At 39.7% G+C, this 20553-nt stretch overlaps 1 protein-coding gene across 1 annotated transcript in view; it reads left to right on the forward strand.

Annotated features, from left to right (window-relative positions):
* INDH (INDH1(iron-sulfur protein required for NADH dehydrogenase)) overlaps nucleotides 1-20553 on the forward strand; it is a 222342-nt gene that overhangs the window by 56227 nt on the left and 145562 nt on the right. Inside the window, exon 4 of the mRNA XM_089378728.1 lies at nucleotides 705-802. Within this exon, the coding sequence (XP_089234854.1) occupies nucleotides 705-802 (98 nt within the window). The remainder of the gene's footprint in view (nucleotides 1-704; nucleotides 803-20553) is intronic.

Consider the following 20553-nt stretch of genomic DNA (forward strand, 5'->3'; position numbering starts at 1 on the left):
TGCCAGCCAAAATACCTGTTGGTAAGACCAAGGGATCCAATGGGATCTTATCCTGAGACATTTGTGAACTTTTGCAGAAGAGCATCTACCAATCAAGCTAACTGTTGGGGCTAGTGGAATGGCAATTTTATATATCCCTCTAGTTCAGACAACTTGCAGCCATCATGCTTGTGTTTCCTTTCCAAGATTTTTATCTTCTTGATGTTCTCTCGTTAGTCAAGAGTTAGAGCAGTTCTCCAGAGGGCTATTGAGTTCCAATTCTTTCCTTTTTTTTTCTCTCAAATTTTCTATATATTGTTCTTGGTGAGATGTATGCTACTCAGGCAGTATGGATTTTGTATGGTTCTCCTCATAGTCATGGTTTTTTCTCTCAATCGCTTATCTAGTGCATCCTGTATCAAATCTTGCATTTCATGTGACAGGTAGATTCCTTACTAGTTCCAGTCTAATTCTTCCTTTACCTCTTGGGCCCATGTCTCCATCTCTTCAATGTGTGTGTACTTCATCTTATAGGCTTTTACTTTCGGGTTTATCAGCATGCCCCTTATTTCAATTAGATTCACTGCCTCATTAACTGTATCTGCTTTCTTTTTCCATCACTGAACATGATCCTTGTGATCATCTTATGTATTATTTTGTGTGTGTGTGTGTGTGTGCGAGAGAGAGAGAGAGAGAGAGTTGAGCTCATTGTGCTTTGTTTGTAGATATGAAGATGATACCGATGGAGAATTTTGGGGTGAAATGTATGTCAATGGGATTCCTCACAGATAAAGATGCTCCAATTGTATGGAGAGGTCCCATGGTAGGTATTCTCTGACAACTTTTAGTAAAGCATTTCTCCAGTGCATTGTCTCACCATTGCTTTCTCTTTGATTTTTATTCATTATATTTATGTAAAAACACATATTAAATTAGCTGCATACTGTATAGAGGGAATTGGGATATGGATAGGTTCAGTCTGTAATGCTCAATGACTCCATGGCCAGACAAATAAATCATTAATTTTTTCGTTTTTGTTTTTCTGTTTGTGATCCTTATAATCCACTTGACTTCTTAATATTCATCAATTTTTACTGTTGTAAAGTTATTACCTGTAGAATTTCTTTGAAGGGACAAACAGTTCTGGCAGCTTTTGGATACTACCAAGTTGTATGTTGTAAAGAGGAACAATGTGACTCTCAAAGAAAGTAACCTTTGGAATACCATGAAGTTGTGAACATTCACGATGCTATATTTACATCCAGGCCTCACTTTTTGTTTCTGATGTGCCAACCGCTTTTTGGATATCTTATATCCTTATAATGCATTGGATTCAAAAAAAGGAATCGATTGTGGTTGATCTATCAAAGTATTTTGAATCATCTGGGAAGGACCAAACAACACTGCAATTGGATTTATCATTTTGAGCAAATCTGTGTTGGCAATGGTCCAAGTGATTGAATTTCAATGCTTTGCATTCCCTAGAATGGGATCATAAGGGGTCAACTGTGTAACATTTTTTTTCCAAGGAAACCCCTGCGGAAAATCCTCCAAGTACTTCCCAATGATCCAAGGATGGTAAACAGAGTAAACTGTCAGCCATGATTACACAGCCTAACCCTGAGGGGATCTAGAAAGTTGAATCCGTTACCTCCCCAACTTCTGGGGGAGAGATCTTACATCTGGCACATGATTGCCTGAGCTAACCCTGGGGGCTAGAAGCTAATACAACATACATTAATATGGGGACAATATGATAATAAATTAATTCACCAAAAGGTCATACCCCCTTCACATTTGTGACTAATCAATGTGAGTGTATACCGTCATGAGGGATTGTAAACCAGCATCCAATCGTTATTCATTCTTCGATATATATTTGCAGATATATCTGTTTATGCATATAAGCATCCATTGTGAGAAGCACAGTCCATTGTGTTTCTCACATTGGTATCAGAGCCTTAAAATTGGCCATGTGTGTCAATCTGCTGCTCAGTCATACACCAACTATCAAATGGCTGTACGCTCCAGCTGCCATTCCTTACAGCCATTAATCTGTTGTTTAGTCAACCACCGTCCAGCTCTGCACCTTCTGCTATACACAATCGTCAAATCATACCTGCAATCATTTGTACGAATCTGTAAAGCTGTTATCTCTGTACTTTCTGCTTCCAATCTGCCACACACAACCAACAAATCATGTTGCATTCAATTGCACGAATCTGTACATCTGCCATTTTCTGTACCTTCCACTATCAATCTGCCATACATAGTGCTGTTGAATTGCCCCCACACCTAGCCATATGACTCTGTACAATGAAATTCTCAGCTGCAGAAAAATTGTTTCCGTACATTGCAGTTAAGTTGTCCATATAATGCTGTAGAAAACAATAAATTGCTGGAAATTCCAGATCTGAATGGAGAAACTAAAATTCAGTGTCAAAACTCAAAATCAAGCAGTAACGCAGGTTTAAACACTTGAATAGATTAATTATTAGAGGATTTCAAGAAAAATCAGGATTAAGAGAATAAAAGAATGTGCAATGTTGAAAAGGACATAAAGGAACTCAAGAATACCGTGAAAAACATAGACAACTCCATACAAACTCTCATGGCACAAGCGTCAGTGAACCAAAAATGACCAAGGGTGCCTAGTCCATTGGGCCACACATGGAAATCACCAACCAATACTGCACAAGCCCAAACAACTAGTATATTCCCCTTAGTTTGTGTCCATTTAGTCACGTGAAGATTACAATTGAAATTTTAAGATTTAATGGTAGGGATACAGGTGAAAACACAAGATGGATGGACAAAGTAGATTAAGACTTTGAACTACACAACATCCAAGACAACATAAAATTAGAATTGCTTCCATGCACTTTGATGGACTCACATATGATTGGTTCTATTGCTGCAAAATCTAGCAGGCTTTGGAGAGGGAAACCCTGCAAGGCATAAACTAGACCAAGAGACAACAATGGGGTAGTGGTCCACTGGTCCCTTGCTCTTTACGGATTTTCACCAATGGGAGGAGTCCCAGTATGTGGAAGGTCACCTTATAGGTAATTCTAGGTTGTGAGGTGTGAGGTGACACAGAGATCTACAATGGAAAGACATAATTCTAGGCTCAAGGCTCCAAGAGGAGGCAATACACTTTCTTTAAAGAGACCAAACATAAGCAAATGAAGACTTAGGGATTTGTTACCACTCAAACTAGCAGGGGTCCTAGAGGGGCACTTGCTAGGTCAAGAGCAACAATGGAGCTATAGCCCACTGTCACCACAACTAAAGCTCCCTACTCTTTATGGACTTTCACCAATGGGAGGAGACCCGGTACATATAGGGAATCACTTATGAAGGGTAAATCAATGAAATGGATAGGAGGTGATTCCAATAACCCTTTCCCAGGAGAAACTCAAAATTAGGGCTTGCTTGCTTTTTAAGCAAGGTGTAGGGTTCTCTAGGAGGGGTTGATGAGGATTTGAGGGCTAGGTTTAAGGAATATGACTTGCAAAGGAGCTTCCTAATCCCTAAAATCCTTATGGAACTTGGTTTCCCAAGTGGTTTTTGAAGAATCAATTTTGATAGGAAATGGGACCACACGGGACCAAGTGGACCCCCAGATAGGTCAAGGTAATGGGATTTAGCAACCAATGATGTACTTGACCCAACTAGGGAAGAGAAAGGGATCAAAGAAAGAATTTCTAATAAAGGCAATATGATGATCCCAATGAGGCTACTAGCCTAAGGAAACCAAGGGCAAGATTCGATCACGAGGTTAGGGCTTAGGATATCTCACAATCCCACCATCGGAATTTCCTCAAATTTTGAGGAGACCTATGAGACACACCAACGCAATGTTGATTTTTTTGTGTAGCATTGGATGTGCTCTAGCTCCGAAATTTTGTTGAGGGGCTAGAACACATGAGATCTCCAAGACCCATAAATCGTTTGGTCAAATTCCACCCAGATTGTATTTTATTAAAATAAATAATATTTTTAATGGGGTTCCTAAGTCTAAACTTAGGAAAATTAAAATATTAATGGGTATTAATAAAAATATGGGTGAAAATTCTAAGAGACGAGGATCAAGTCTAATTTAATCTTAGCCATTGATTAGAGATTAGATCACAACTGTTGATATCTCAACAAGAAAAGTATAAAGGAAGACTTGAGAGTCATTTGGAGACACACCGGGAAAATACTCAGTAACCCGAGGGAAATCGATTCTCAAGGAGTAAGAGTTCGATTTCAGAGGGAGAGTTGCAGGGTGAAGGAAGAGGAGGGCATCAACATCAGTCAGAGACTGAGGAGGAGGTGACGCAGTGCATCAGAGGGACAACGCAGAGGGACAACTCAGAGAGGTAGCGCAGCAAGGGACACAGTCCTCATGCAGAGATGACGCAGAGGTGACGCAGTGAAGGCTGGAGGGTCTCTGGGGTGTCAGAATTTCTCCAAAGGGAGAGGAAAATTATCTTAGGTGTTTTCTTAGAGGTTTCTCTATGTTCTGCAAAATCATTCCTTGTAAAGAGATTGTTGCTGAAGAATAATAAATAAACCCTCATCTGCTGCATCGGTTTTCCCACATTGGGTTTTTCTGGGGACTATTGTCCAAAAATAACTGTGTTGATGTGATTGATTCTTGTGCTTGTATTTCACTGTTCTTTTCTCTATGCTATTATGTGACAACTGTTGATTTTTGGTAACATCGGATGTGCTCTAGCCATGAAAATTGGTGGAGAGGCTAAGGCATCGTTTGGAGAACTTCCACCCGCATGAAGAGATATTAAAATAATTGATATTTTTAATGAGACCCCAAGTCTAAACTTAGGAAAATTAAAATATTAATGTGTATTAATATAAAATGGGTGAGAAAGTTCTAAGAGACGAGGATCAAGCTAGATCTAATCTTAGCCATTGATTAGGGACTTAATCTCGGCTGTTGAATCGTCAACAAGAAAAGTATAAGAGGAGGCTTCAGGGTCAGTTGGAGACACACCAAGGGAGATCAGTCAGTTCGATTTTCTGCGGCGAGGTTTGTTGAGAAAATCGAACAAGTAATCAGTTGCAGTGAGGGGCAGTTCGGCAGGAGGCATGGAAAATTTTAGGGGCGAATTTTCGCCCTTGGGCTAAATTAAGGGGTTTTATATTTTTATTGGGCGAATATTTTGTATCATAGTACATTGTTACAAATCGCCTCAAATTTATTTTATAAAAAAATTAGGTATGGAGGTTAGCCCACCTTATTTTAAGGGAGAGGGTAAAAAAAGTAAATTTAGCCCTTGAAATTAGGAGTTACAATCTTCCATTCGCCCTCATTTTCAAGAAAATGTATTTATGATAGTTATAAATAAAAATATAAATACAGTGGAGGTATGGTAAATAAATAAAAGCTCTTTTTATATTTAGTCCATAACCCTCTTTCTATTTAAGAAGGCTCAAAAACGAGGTTTCATTTAAGTGAATCCTATGGGCCAAATACCATATTTATAAAAGAGGTATGTTAAATTAATAAAAATATAAATAAACGAGAGGTATGGTAAATAAATAAAACATTTTTTTATATTTGCTCCATATGTCACCTTATATTTATGAACACGCAAGCATGTAAATAAATAAAAATATAAATAAAGTGGAGGTATGGTAAATAAATAAAACCTCTTTTTATACTTCAAAAGCATGGTAAATAAATAAAAATATAAATAAACTATAGGTATGGTAAATAAATAAAACCTCTTTCTATATTTAGTCCATAACCCTCTTTCTATTTAAGAAGGCTCAAAAAAGAGGTTTTATTTAATTGAATCCTATGGGCCAAATACCATATTTATAAAAGAGGTATGGTAAATTAATAAAAATATAAATAAACGAGAGGTATGGTAAATAAATAAAACATTTTTTATATTTACTCCATAAGTCACCTTATATTTACAAACACTCAAAAAATGTGTTATATTTAGGTGAAGCCTATGAGCCAAATACCATGGGCCAAATTATTATTAATACCATGCAAAAAAACATTATTAACGCTAATATTAGTATTAATAAAAATAAAGATGGCACATGGTATTGACCCATGGTATTCACATGGAATGCAACCTATTTAAAGGGGGGAATTAAACTAGCGTAGATCCATTTTTACTCTGGATCAAATATCATGATATGCAAACTAACATAGAGTGAAAAAATATTTGATCCCTCTAGGGCCTTGGTAGATCAAGAGTAAAAATGGATCTTGTAATTTAATGTCACTTAAACATTTTAACTTGGTTAAAATAAAAAAATAAAATAAAAATCAATTATTAATTTTATTAATTTTTATAAATTACTAATAGTAGTTTTTAAGCTCTAGGTTTATGATAACCCATGATATTGACCCATGGTAATACCATGGTATTCATGTGAGCATAGACTATTTAAAGGGAAAATTCTATCAGCTTAGATCCATCTTAATTCCGGGTCTACCAAGTGCTAATAGGGATAAATAGATTTCATCCCTCTAAGAGTGGTAGATGTGGAGTTAAGATGGATATAGGTTGTTTTTTATGATAATGAAGATATTAAATAGAATTAGGAAATTATATTGTAAAAAAAATCTTAAGGTGAATGGTTAAAGCTACATTTAGTCACTTCACAAAATTTAGTAAAAGATACTGATATCTCCATTAATATTGGTTTTTCTGATTTAACAAAAAAAAATTCAAAACAATGAAATCTTAACTCTTTCCGCATCACCCTCACAGAAGAGAGATAGTCGCTACCCAGATTTCCCACCATTTTTCAAACATTCTGAATATGATATCTTCATGAAAATGTTCAGGTACTGATTTTGGATTAGTTGTTTGAAAAGTAGAAGAGATATAGTCGCTATCTAGATTTCCCACCCATTTTCAAACATTCTAAATATGATATCTTCATGAAAATGTTAAGGCACTGATCTTGGATTGGTTGTTTGAAAAATATGCTGGTTTGTACAACCTTTCATCTTCTCTATTATTATTAGTTTGTCGTAATGACCTGTAGGGGTTGGGTCACTGCACCATATTGTCCTAAAAGGCGGAGATTGTGCACCAAAAAGGAAATTAATCCACATGTTACAACGCTGTTAAAAATGGTATGAAGGTAGTGAATTATGCTAATAAGAAATTTAGATTGGGAGAGACGTAATTAAATTTTATTATTTAATTGAAGATTTCCAATTAAAACAATAATAAATCTACATTTATATATTTATATATTGATTGGAAGGCATCTGACAACAGTCACTTCTTTCCATTAGATCCCCTTCAAGCCTTTGGGATACCTAATACTTCATTATATTATATAGTTGGGGCTTGCTACTTGTTGGCGTGTTGGGGTAAACAAACTTGATGTTGTTGTTGTTGTTTTTTTGTTTTTTATATCTCGTAGTTGGAGTCTATGCAATAAGAAAGAAATTTGATAGCTTGGCAAAAGTGGTAGCTTGACAAAAGTGGTAGAGAAAACATTAATCTCTCCTACCATGACAAACATGGCCACTAAAACTTGCAACATTGTTTGTAGGAAGTGAAAATTATGTTTTTTTTTTCCAAACATGTATGTTAGTATATTACAGTTTAATGAATATGTTTTATTATTATCATATATGGTTTCACACTTTAACAAAACATTCGCCAAGACTTCACAATGTTTTATTATTCAGTGAAAGATTTTCCAAGATCTTACAAGATTTTATAATTCAGTGAAAGATTCGCCATGACTTTATAAGATAATATAATCTGGTGAGAGATTCGCCAATATATATATATATATATATATATATATATATATTAGTGATAAAATCGCCTCCCATTTTTCCTATGTATCATGGGGATTTGCCCATTTATTATACATATAAATTTAGGGTGGTTCTTAAAATTTTCCTTGGCAAGAGGTCGAAGAATACATATCAAAGAGGCAGCGCAGAGCCTAGGAGGGCTGACACAGAGGCTAAGGAGGCCACTGCAGAGGACGCAGAAGCCGCAGAGGCAGAGACAAAGGATGCAGAGGTTGATGCAGAAAGTCGCAGAGGCTGACGTAGACAGCGTAGAGGTTGACGCTGGACTAAAGAGGCTGCGTTGAGGAAGTATGTGGGGCAGACTGAGAGCAAATTAGCCGGGAGAGGGTGATGCAGTTCTAGAGAGGGTGACACAGTTCCAAAGGAGTGCTTGGAGTAGCTTTCGCTGTCCAGCACAAGGAACAGTTAGAGTCACTGTGGGGTTGATTCATTCGGTTGCTGATTTGCCGGAATATCTGTCTTCGGAGAGAGGTACTATTGCCAAAGAAATTCTCTGAAGGGTGAGCCATTTCTGGCACCCTAGTTGTATTCAAAATCTGCTTAATAATAAAACCCTCATATATGCTATACCGGTTTTCCTGCATTGGGTTTTTCTAGGGACGATTGTCCAAAAATAACGGTGTCCCTTGTGTTGTCTCAGTTTAATTTAGTTGTTGATCTGTATATTTGTGAAGGCTGCATTTGTGTTTGTTTCGATATTTATGTATTTAAATAACTTGTTAATGCAAAGAAAAAAAGTAGGAGATAGTAAACCAGAAAATGCAGTAGGGGTTTCTGATGTGCTAGATTCAGAATTTTTCACAACAACTGTAGTAGAATATACTTTGATGTTTACTAAAGGGTTTTGTAAATAAATTATTGTGGAAAATAAGTAGGAGAAATAAATTAGTTACTGCAGTAGAATTTTGTGTTAGAAATTTTCACATGGTATCAGAGCAGAGATCGGGTAACAGGATTAGAGAATCTGGAATGAGTCCGAAGCATGATGTTGGAGCTGCAACTTAAAACGACTCACACAGTTCTCCCGGGAAAGAGAAAAGCACTAAGAATATGGATCACGACTATTCTATGTTAGCTCCTAGATTGGAAGAAGAAGTCGCTTGCTTGGCAAGTTCTGCTTCCTCTGAGGTTTGGTATATTGATAGTGGAGCTTTTGCGCACATGACAGGAATACGAGAATGTTTCTCGAGCTATCAAGAAGAACATATGAACTTCTAAATCACCACGGGAAATAAGTCAAAATGTACCCCCGTAGGAAGAGGTACTGTCGTTTTTCAAACAGAAGTAGGGGATCGGCTTCGAGCTACCAATGTGCTACATGTGCCTGGATTGGGGATGAACTTACTCTTTGTATCTCAATTACAAAACAAGGGCTATGATGTTTTCTTCATTGGGAAGAAAGTATATGTCAAACTTCCTAGCTGGAAGAAGAAGTCCCAAATTGGAGTTAGAAGTAACAGACTGTATAAGTTACAACTAGAATCTCAAATGGTAATGATAGGCAGTAGTGGGGAAAAAGATTTGAATGAACTATGGCATAGGAGGATGGGGCACTTACACCATGGGGCTCTAAGAATTCTCAGAAGAACCGTCACAAGAGTTCCAAAATTAAGTACCAAACGAGACGATGTATGCAGAGGTTGCATACTAGGCAAGTACGCCAAAGCGGCTTATTCCAGAAGTAACAGTAGGGCAAAGAGTGTTCTGGGATTGATACACTCAGATATTTGCGGACCCATGTCCACAAAAGCTCTTAGTGGTGCCGAATACTTCATCACCTTCATTGATGACCATTCCAGGAAGACTTGGATCTACTTTCTGAAAACTAAGGATGAGGTTTTTGATTTATTCAAGAGTTTAAAGCTCTGGTTGAGAATCTGATAGGGAAGAGGATAAAAGTGTTGTGCTCAGACAATGGTGGAGAATACATTGATAAGGACTTCATTGATTTCTGTGCAAGGGAAGGCATCAAAAGAGAATGGACAACTCCATATAATCCGGAGCAGAATGGAGTAGCAGAGAGGAAGAACAAGACTATTGTTGAAGCAACAAGGGCAATGTTGTATGATCAGGATATGCCCAAATTTCTATGGGCAGAAGCATGCAGCATAGTAGTATATGTCCAGAACAGGACTCCTCACAGGGCATTAGGTAAGATTACTCCAGAGAGTGTCTTCATCGGCAAGAAGCCTGAGGTGAGTCATTTCAGAATATTTGGGAGTTTGGCATACTGCCATATACCCGAAGAAAAGAGGAAGAAGTTGGATCAAACTGTAGAAAAATGATATCTTGTGGGATATAGCGAGAATGCTAAGGCATATAGAATCTATCTTTCGGGAAATAGGAAGATCGTAGTACGATAAGATGTAAAGTTCATGGAGGACAAAGCTTTTAGGAAATCCCGAGAAATGCCTTCCGAAGAGTAGTCAAAGGATGATCCATTGGTCCAGCCACTTCGACCAGCAGAAACTAGCACCAATATTTCTCCAAAAGACAAGAATCCAGAGGTATCATAGCGGGTGGAGTCTCAGGAGGAGGAGAAAATAGATCTACCCACTACCAGTGGAAGAACGAGCCGGGAACTTCGACAGATACTACGGGATGCAGAGGATTTCATTGGAGCTCCTAGGAACGAGAAAAGGGAGCGTAGACAACCAGATAGATACCAAGCCTTGGTGGCTTAGGTTGGAGAACCCTCTAGTTTTCAGGAGGCTGTTCAACATCAAGTATGGGTAGATGCTATGGTGGAGGAATATAGTTCCATAATAGTCAATGATGTCTAGGAAGTGGTATTTAGGCCTAAGGACATGTTAGTTGTAGGTTCGAGATGGATCTACAAATTCAAATATGTTGCAGATGGCAGTGTGGAAAAATACAAGGCCAGATTCGTGGCTAAGGGGTATGCTCAGAAGGAAGGGATAGACTACGAAGAAACCTTCACCCCAGTAGCCAGGTATACTTCTATTAGATCTGTGATATCCCTTGCAGCACAAATGGGGTGGGAGATTCACCAGATGGACGTTAAGACTGCGTTCTTGAACGGGGTGATAGAAGAAGAAGTATACATTGAACAACCAGAGGGTTTTGAGACACATGAGAAGGAAACTCATGTATACAGGTTGAAGAAAGCCTTGTATGGGCTTAAACAAGCGCTTAGAGCATGGTACGGTCGAATTGATGGTTACTTGTAGAAGATGGGATTCATCAAGAGTGAACCTTTACTATCTGATTGTAGAGAACATAGTTGCGGGGGAGCACCTCCCCCCCGATCCCGCTCCCAATCCGCGCTTCGGGCGGGAGCGACTCGGGAGCACGCTCCCGGGAGCGATTTCGGGATCGTGCTCCCTAAAAAAAAAATCGCTCCCTGCCTTTTTGGGAGCGTTTTGCCTTTTTTGCAAATTTTTTTTTGCAATGATGTTTCAAATGCAATTGTTTTTCAAAGAAACAAATTTTAGTGGGGCAGCTTATGATCAAGTCTATGGCCCTAGTATTGATATGTGATTCATGGTAATGTTAAATTCTTAAAGTAAAAGTGACATTCTCTTTAATCTTCATTTTCATCCTTTTACTTAAATTTTTAACATTACCATGAAATGACTCAGGATGTTTGAGAGTGGTTCCGACCTCATTGGATTTCATATGCAAAAAGTAGAATTTTAGATTTCATTCAAAATCCAGCAGACTTATCAGTTTTTCAGGATTTCAGGATTGCAATGTTTCCATTGAATTTTGTCATGTATTAGGGTATGGAACTCGTATTTAATCAAGAGCACCAATCCCTCTATGTACCTTGATGTTAGTGACATTGGTTGTCGAACTCCTCTATCATGACCCTCCTAAAAATGTACGCATCACTCAAACAAAATCTTGACTTGACATGCTATGCTTTTTCTATCTTATGTTAATGCTTAGAGGGTGATATTAATGACAAAGATCCCTATACAAATACAGAGGTAATGACAAAGACACCTCTGGATATTAATGCTTAGAGGGTGATATTAATGATAAAGATCCCAATTTTCCAACAAGACTAAAAAATTAGACATTTCTCGTTGTGGCAAGAGGCCCAAGCATAAGCAATAGATAATAGATTTACTTGTCTTTTCTAGTTTCTAATAGTTTTTATAACTATTGACTCTTTCATATTTATTATGATATTTTTTTAAACAATATATGACAATTTAAGTTTGAAGTTGGCAATTAGAACTCAATAGTAATGAATTATGAACATGATGCTTCATGAAAGTTGAAAGTTGTTTCATTTCATTTTATAACATTTCATTTCATGTTAGATATTATTCATTGTAATGGTTACACTCAGCTTACAAGTATGACTTTGGTGATCAATGATGATAAATGTTATATATTGAATTTTGAAAGCTTGAAACTTTAAGATTGATGAATCATGACTCAACATGTTGTATGTTACTATGTTACTAACTTGTGGACATGGTTGATGAAGATTATAACTTCTAGATAATTGTTGTTATATGGTTCAATCTATGTTTTTTTATGTTTTTTATATCTAATTCATCATTCTACATGTTTTTGTTGACATATATGTATCAAAATATAAAAATATAAAAAATATATATATTATATAAAAAACGCTCCGGGATTTGCTCCTAAACCGGGAGCTTTTGAAAATGTCACTCCCGCACTCGTTTTCGCTCCCGCTCCCCGCTTTCGTTCCCGCTCCTCACTTTCGCTCCCGCTCCCAAGTAACACTGGTAGAGAATGAGCCTCTAATTATGGTGTTATATGTGGATGACCTTTTCCTAACAGGTTCATCCAGGCTCATCAAAGATTGCAAGGAAAACCTAGCTACAGAATTTGACATGAAGGATTTGGGACGGATGCATTATTTTCTGGGGTTGGAAGTTTGGCAGTAGAAGGGTGGAATTTTCCTTGGACAAGGAAGATATGCTACAAAATTTTTGAAAAGGTTCATAATGCAAGACTGTAGACCTATGGCTACTCCAATGATTACCAACTGGAAGAAGATTGATGTGTCTGAAGATAAAGAAGTCGATCCCACCTTGTACATGCAACTCATAGGGTTCTTGATATATCTGGTCAATACTAGGCCAGGCATTTGTTACGCTGTCAACACCCTCTGTCAGTACATGGTGGAACCAAAGAGGGCGCATTGGGCAGCAACCAAACATGTTTCAGATATATACGACGAACAGTTGAGCATGGATTAATGTACACCCGAGGCAATGACATTAGGTTGAGTAGGTTCACTGACGCAGATTGGGCTGGAAGTTCACTAGATCGGAAAAGTACCACTGTGTACTGTTTCAATATTGGATTAGGAATGACCTCTTGGTGTAGTAGGAAACAAAAATCCGTAGCTCTGAGCTCACCTGAAGCTGAATATATGGCAGCTAACACAACATCGTGTGAAGCCATATGGCTTAGGAAGTTGTTTGTGAATCTATTCAGGAGAAGGTGGAAGCAACCAATATTTTGTGTGATAATCAGAGTTGCATCAATATTTTTGAGAATCCAGTTTTTCATGATCGGTCAAAGCACATTGACATCAGGTGTCACTTTATCAGAGACTGTGTCCAGTGAGGGGCAGTACAGTTACAGGGCAGTACAGTTACGGTACACTCCGACAGGAGAACAGGTGGCAGCCATTCTCACCAAGGCTCTAGGAATAAGAAAGTTTGTTTATTTCAGGGAGAAGATGGGGATGATTGAGAATCCGTTTCAGTGGCAGAAGCGGATAGTGTGGGAGTTGTAGTGCAACAATTAGCAGTGGTAGTGCTATGGGCAACATGATGTAGCATATTGAGAGAGAGCTGCAATACAAATGTAGCGCAGTGTCATGGGCAACATTATAGGTTGCAGCAACGCAGTGGATGAGGGGCAGCAAGCCAAGGATCAGCAGCGCAGAGGACCGATGCCGTGGATCAGTGCGATAGTTCTGTTGGGAAGTATTAGTAGAGCACATTCCTCGCTAAGAGGGAGTGTTGATTTTTTTGGGTAGCATCGGATGTGCTCTAGCTCCGAAATTTTGTGGAGGGGCTAGAACACATGAGATCTCCAAGACCCATAAATCGTTCTGTGAAATTCCACCCGGATTTTATTTTATTAAAATAATTAATATTTTTAATGGGATTCCTAAGTTTAAACTTAGGAAAATTAGAATATTAATCGGCATTAATAAAAATATGGGTGAGAAGCTTCTAAGAGACGAGGATCAAGTCTAATTTAATCTTAGCCGTTGATTAGAGATTAGATCATGGCCATTGATATCTCAACAGGAAAAGTATAAAGGAAGACTTGAGAGTCATTTGGAGACACACCAGGCAAATACTTAGTAACCCGAGGGAAATCGATTCTCAAGGAGTAAGAGTTTGATTTCAGAGGGAGAGTTGTAGGGTGAAGGAAGAGGAGGGCATCAACATCAGTCAGAGACTGAGGAGGAGGTGACGCAGTGCATCAGAGGGACAACTCAGAGAGGCAGCGCAACAAGGGACGCAGTCCTCACGCAGAGATGATGCAGAGGTGACGCAGTGAAGGCTGGAGGGTCTCTGGGGTGTCAGAATTTCTCCAAAGGGAGGAGGAAAATTATCTCAGGTGTTTTCTCAGAGGTTTCTCTATGTTCTGCAAAATCATTCCTTGTAAAGAGATTGTTGTTGAAGAATAATAAATAAACCCTCATTTGCTGCACCGGTTTTCCCGCATTGGGTTTTTCCAGGGACTATTGTCCAAAAATAACTGTGTTGATGTGATTGATTCTTGTGCTTGTATTTCACTGTTCTTTTCTCTATGCTATTATGTGACAACTGCAGTAGAATTTACTTTGATGTTTACTAAAGGGTTTTGTAAATAACTTATTGTGGAAAATAAGGAGAAATAAATCAGATACTGCAGTAGGATTTCATGTTAGAAATTTTCACACTTAGTAGGAGCCAAGAGATCGAATTTTTTTGGTGAGTGGTTTGCAAGAAACGTGATGCGCTAGGAGACCTAATGTGATTAGGCCTAGAAAAGGGAAGAATGTGAGAGGAAAGTTAGGTTTTAAGGTGATCACCTTTGTGGAGATTGGAGTCAAGAAGAATTATGACTATGGATTTTGGTTTTCTAGGTCAAGGGCAACATAAAAGCAACTTCAAAGACTCTATACTTCGCTTTGCAAAATAGATGACTTGTCGAGATGAATTTCAACCATGAAACATCCCTAGGAACATTCATTCATTATACATAGCCCATACATGAAGCAACACTATCTAGAAACAAATTTCCCCAACTTCGCATAAATAGATGCAGTAAATTAGCCCTAGTATAGCGAAATCCCAACAACAATGTATGTGAAAAAATAGAAAGAAAGAATAGCATTAAATTGCACTTACATGTATAAGAGTATATCCAACCATCAAAATTTTGCCAATCAAGAAGCTCCAAGACACGAGAAAATGATCCAAACATCAAAATTCATTCCATGCTCCAAAATTTCGTCCACCAAGAAGGATAGCGAAAATCTCTTAAGAGATACAAGTCCAAACCAAGTGATGATGCTAAAATGAAATCACATCACTTGTATTTATACATGTCCAAATGAATTCGATTTGCCTAATGAGGCCTAATTGAGCCCCTAAAATAAAATAATGTACAAGATAACTAACTTTTGGTGACAAGCCCACCAAACTAGCTCAAAATCAAAAGAATAAGCCTCTCAAGAGGTCGAATGATCAATAATGCATGTCGTTGGGCCTTGGAGGAGGCCTAATGAAGTCCATAGGTGCCATAATGTGAAACAGGACTCCCAAAAGCAGTGGACAAGGGGGTGGCCCCTTGTTCTCCAAGTAGTAAACCTGTGGTGCTCCCAAGTGGGTGTGGGGGCACACAAGTGTCCTCATGGGTCTCCAAACAAATCGAAGATGCCTGTAGACCATCTGCAAGGGCTTGGATGATAGTATAAATGATGCCACATCATCATACAAGTCCTGGGTCATCTGCCAAGTGCATAATGTAACTGTGGGGCCGACTGGGCATGGTGAACCAGGTGCATCTTCTTCGTCCAATAGGTGAACCATAAGCGATCTCTGAATGACTCTGGGGATCCATGGAATGGTACCTGCTGCTGTGGAGGCCCATGGCTCTCTACACACACCCTACATGTGCCAATGTAGCCCTCTGGAGGGTTAGGACCCCGTATAGGGAGACCAAACCCTAAATGGAGACCATTTGCAATCCTGCATAAGATCCAATGCATCCTTATACCTTCCAGCATATCAAGTCATTAAAGCAATCAAGTAAAAGAATTTACAAACCATGGAAAACAAGTGGGCACTTCATAATGGCATGCCCTTCCATAATGGGCTTTGGTATGTGCTAATGTCTCCAAGCTCCAAGGGGGGTTAACCAATCATCCTATTAGGTGGTTTCTGCTTCTAAATGGGTGATATGTTCATGGTACATCCTTCAAATGGTGGTGGCATGTGATACAATGATGGAACAGAGAAGGGGGTGAAGGGGAACAACTTGGGTCACATGCCATGGCACAAGGGTAGCTAATAAAAGGGAAGCCCACACTTGGGTAAATAATGTGTAGGAGGGAGCAATCGTGGTACATGAGTTACCTCGGCCTTGCTTTTTCCACCCTTGTTCGAATGCCTTTTGCCTTTTATGATTTTCTTTGGTTAACTGCTCGGGGCTCAAAGGAATGAGAACATGATGTACAAAGTATAGTAGTGGATAACCCCTTTTAAGGTGGGGCAGGTCATCGCCCACTAGGGGTTGAGACAATCATGGGTTCCTGAATGATAAAGGAGATTCATCTAGGGCCTCTAGGAACCAGGGTGTGGCCACAGAAGGGGTAGAGCTCATATAATGGCTTTTGCCCATGTGCTAAATGTGTTTGCCCCGACCTTATTTTGCATTTTGTGGTACAACTTCTTGTTAAATGTGGCGAATTATGCTTTTTCTTTTCTTTTTGGTGGCATCAACCTCTGGGGCATCATTCCAGGCCCGACCCAAGATGTGGGTAAGGGGACGGGGTCGCTGACCCCATGTGCACCCAAGGGAGGAATGTGGACCTAGGTGGGAGAAGTGATGAAAGGGTTATAATGAGAGGAAGCGAAGTGATATATGTGAATTGGGGAGCAAACCACTCATCCAAAATTAGGGTTTCCCATGTAATACCATCCCATAAACCCAACGGCCAGTAAAAGAGATCCCATAAGACTAGGTTTCAAGGTTAACATCCAAAAGAGACCTAGGGGACAAGAGCACAGATCTATTCCACTCTTTCTGCTGAATCCCCCCATTATTCCATCCCCAAGAATTTTCATGATAAGTAAACTAAAATACTGAATTACCGAATGACAAGGCATACCTTTAGGCTTGGAAGGCCCACCTTCAAACATATGATCATGATAGATGTGTGAGGGAGCACATGGCTGGCTCAGGTGGCGGAGAAATGGCACAACGAGCTAGTTGGTGGTTGCAAGCTGAGGACCATTATGGAGAATTTTTTTCTCTTAGGGATATCACCCACAAAGTGGTGGGTAACATCTGGCTCCAATTGGGACATGATCTCTCGGAAAAGTGGGCAAAGCTACTTGAATGGGAGGTCATGAGAACACCAACAATCTCTTGGTTACCGTAGACATGTTACTTGCACATATCAAAGACTAAACCCACGGGGCAACATGTTACTATGGTGTCTTATGATCACCCATACTTAGTGTTAGGTCGTGAAATCAACGAAAAATAAAATATCCAAATTTTATTCTAAATGCAGCGAATCTACCGTGAGAAATAACATATGATGTTAGTTCTAATGCGAAAATCAGCATGCAATGCATCCTACTCTACCATGCATATAGTACAATGTCAAGTATCAAGGAAAGAGGTGATACGACTTAACTTGACCGGTTGTGGCCATAGTTCGTCGTTGAGTTTAGCAATGTAATAATAGTCCTCCCCAACTTTCCCATGAATCTTGACAGGCATTGGGTCTTTATCGACCAAGACCAAGTCCCCGACCTTATACTCCTTTTTAGGCTTCCACCTTTTGCTTGTTTTGTGATTTGGTCATTTGAGAATGCAAACTTCTTGTGAAGGGAGAATAGGAGAAGGGTTCTCGATCTCATGTGTCTCATAGTATGGGATTGGTCCAGGTTCGATCACATGAGAAGGGTAGGTAGGCTCCCTATAGAGGACAAAAGGGGTTCCATTAGTTTGCGGGATAATTGCGTATGACAAGTCCATTTGGACATGACTGTTGATTTCTGTAGCATTGGATGTGCTCTAGCCTTGAAACTTTTCAGAGAGGCTACGATACATGCATTCTCCAATACCCATAAATCATTGGGGAAAATTCTACCTAGAGATGATTTAATTAAATTAATTAACTTTTTAAAATGGTTCCCTAAGTCTAAACTTAGGAAATTTGGTTAATTAAAGGGTATTAATTAAATTTGGTGTGAATCTTCTAGAAGCAGATGAGGATCAACTCCCAGTTAATCTTAGCCTTTGATTATGTTTTAATCTTGGCTGTTGGTGCTCCAATGAGAGATTATAAGGAGTTTGACGGGCACTTGAAGAACACATCGAGTGAGAGAGATCAAGAGATCGAATTTCTTAAGAGTAGCATTGTTGAGTTTCCAGAGAGAGATCAAGTGATATTCTTGCAGTGAGGGGCATGGATAGTAGTCCGGCGGAGAGTTTCCAAATTCGGAGAGTACAAGGCATAGAGAGGTTTAGAGAGGCAGTGCAGTGCCACGCAAAGTGTAATATTCCTAATTAGCCATGGCTAATTGGAATATTTGATTTTGTTCAATTTTTGCCTTCTATAGTTATTTGTAAATAGAAAGTGAGGAAGGGGGACATAACTCACTTTAGAATAAAAAGTCACTTCCTAGGTAGCACAACATTGCGACTTAAAGGCGAGCCAAGGGGGCCAAAGGGGGACGTAGAAATGGAGCCCACGCAGACACATGGAGACACTGCGCAGGAGGGAAGAACACGTGGCAAGAGGAGAAGCACGCAGGAGGAGGTGAGCCTAGGGATTGTGAGAGGCAGAGGCTATAAAATAGAGAGGAGCCCCCTCATTTTGGATCATTCAGTTATGTGCATTTGGAGTTAGTTGTTTTGACTTCTGTGCACGCTGGCTATTTAGCTGGTTTGCAGCACTGTTTAGTGCATTGAGTGTCTCCGTTCGGAGATCTCACCCTTAGCCTCGGGGGACTTCGAGTGCCTGCTCGGGCAAGGTATTTCCATCGGTATTTCAGCAGTAGTTTTATCAGCATTTCAGCAACAGTTTCATTAGCATTTTTGGAGGACTGCGCAGTACTTGGAGAGGGACGCAGTTCTTTTTGGTTGTAGTGCTGGATTGGGGTTTTGCAGGTGGATTTATGCTGGGAGATTGAGCAGGGGTCCAGCTCTTGTCTCATTGGAGGATTTTTGGCAGGGTTTCAGGCAGTGTTTCAGGCAGAGTTTAGAGGGGTTTTCTTCAGTGGCAGCGCAGGGCATTGAGGAACTACGCAGAACCCCAAGAGGGTGTTTTTCGGGGGTCGGCCATTCCAGGAAAGCTTTTTGGGTTTTTCTGGGTTTCTTGAGTAGAGCCCGAATCCAGAGTTTCAGCTTTTTCCGAGGAGGGGAGCAGCCCCAAATCATCATTTGTTTCTTAGCTGTAGCAACAACACAACAACAACATCCACGCAGAGAGGCCATTCTTGTAATTTTGAGAGTATTTCTTCACTTGCATTGTGCAAGTTGAGGTGCCATCTGTCTAATCACCTCTTGTACTCATTATATTGCTCAGTATAATAAAATGGCTTAGCATTTCTCGCTGCATTTCTTGTGTATCTGCTTATATTTCTGGTTTACATTATTATATGTCGTTCCACTATTATTTGATCACTTCTGGGTTATTATATCATTTGCATATATTTGGTTGGAGTTTTTGTTGGGGTTTGAGGAATATTCTGGGTTAGGAATATTACAGTGGTATCAGAGCATAGATCTGGCTCAGCCTATGGAGTTAGCAATTTATGACACCAAGGGAAAAACCCTACATCTGTTACAGAGGTAGGAAATACGGAGACAGTGAGCGTAGGTTGGAGAATACTTACAGAGAGGGAGACTGTGTTTCGGTGGTGGACGCAGAACATGAGGACCCTGTGGTGGACGCAGCGTAGAAGGATCAGATGGCAGACGAAGACGGGAAGAGATTTGTAGATATGCTCCTCAAATCAGTGCAGGATCTGTTGAGATAGATTGAGGTGATGGGGCAGAGATTCACGGCAGTAGAGGCTAGACAGCATGAGAGCCCACAGGTTTTCCAGGTTGGTGAGGGATCAGGTGCATCCACCATTTTCCAGAGCAGCGTGATACTGTGTAGTAGGTGGCCTCACATGCCCCTACACGCTCTACCATGCCCACTTTCTTAGGAACCGACACGGTGGCTGTAGCCCAGTAGGAGGCAGAGCCCGGACATATGGGCGATTATTTTGCAGAGTACCAGGCCTATGGGCAGGAGTTCAGGGAAGCCCTCTCATTCAGAGATTCTGTTCAGCTCCAGCGGGATAGTAGACTCCGTGACCATCATAGAGGGTACCGGCATTACCATGATGGTGACACCCACCGTGCAGCGAGTAGATTCCACTTGCCTACGTTTGATGGTTCATCAAACAGTTTGGCAAAGTCTTGGGTGGAGAAGTTGGACATTTATTTCCAGCTTAACCAGATGTCGGAGGCAGAGACCATCAAGGTGGCAACATTGCATTTGGATG

The sequence above is a fragment of the Pinus tabuliformis genome, chromosome J (genome assembly GCF_031772625.1).
Source record: "Pinus tabuliformis cultivar Carrire ecotype Pingquan chromosome J, CPIR1, whole genome shotgun sequence".
NCBI classification, from domain to species: Eukaryota; Viridiplantae; Streptophyta; class Pinopsida; order Pinales; family Pinaceae; genus Pinus; species Pinus tabuliformis.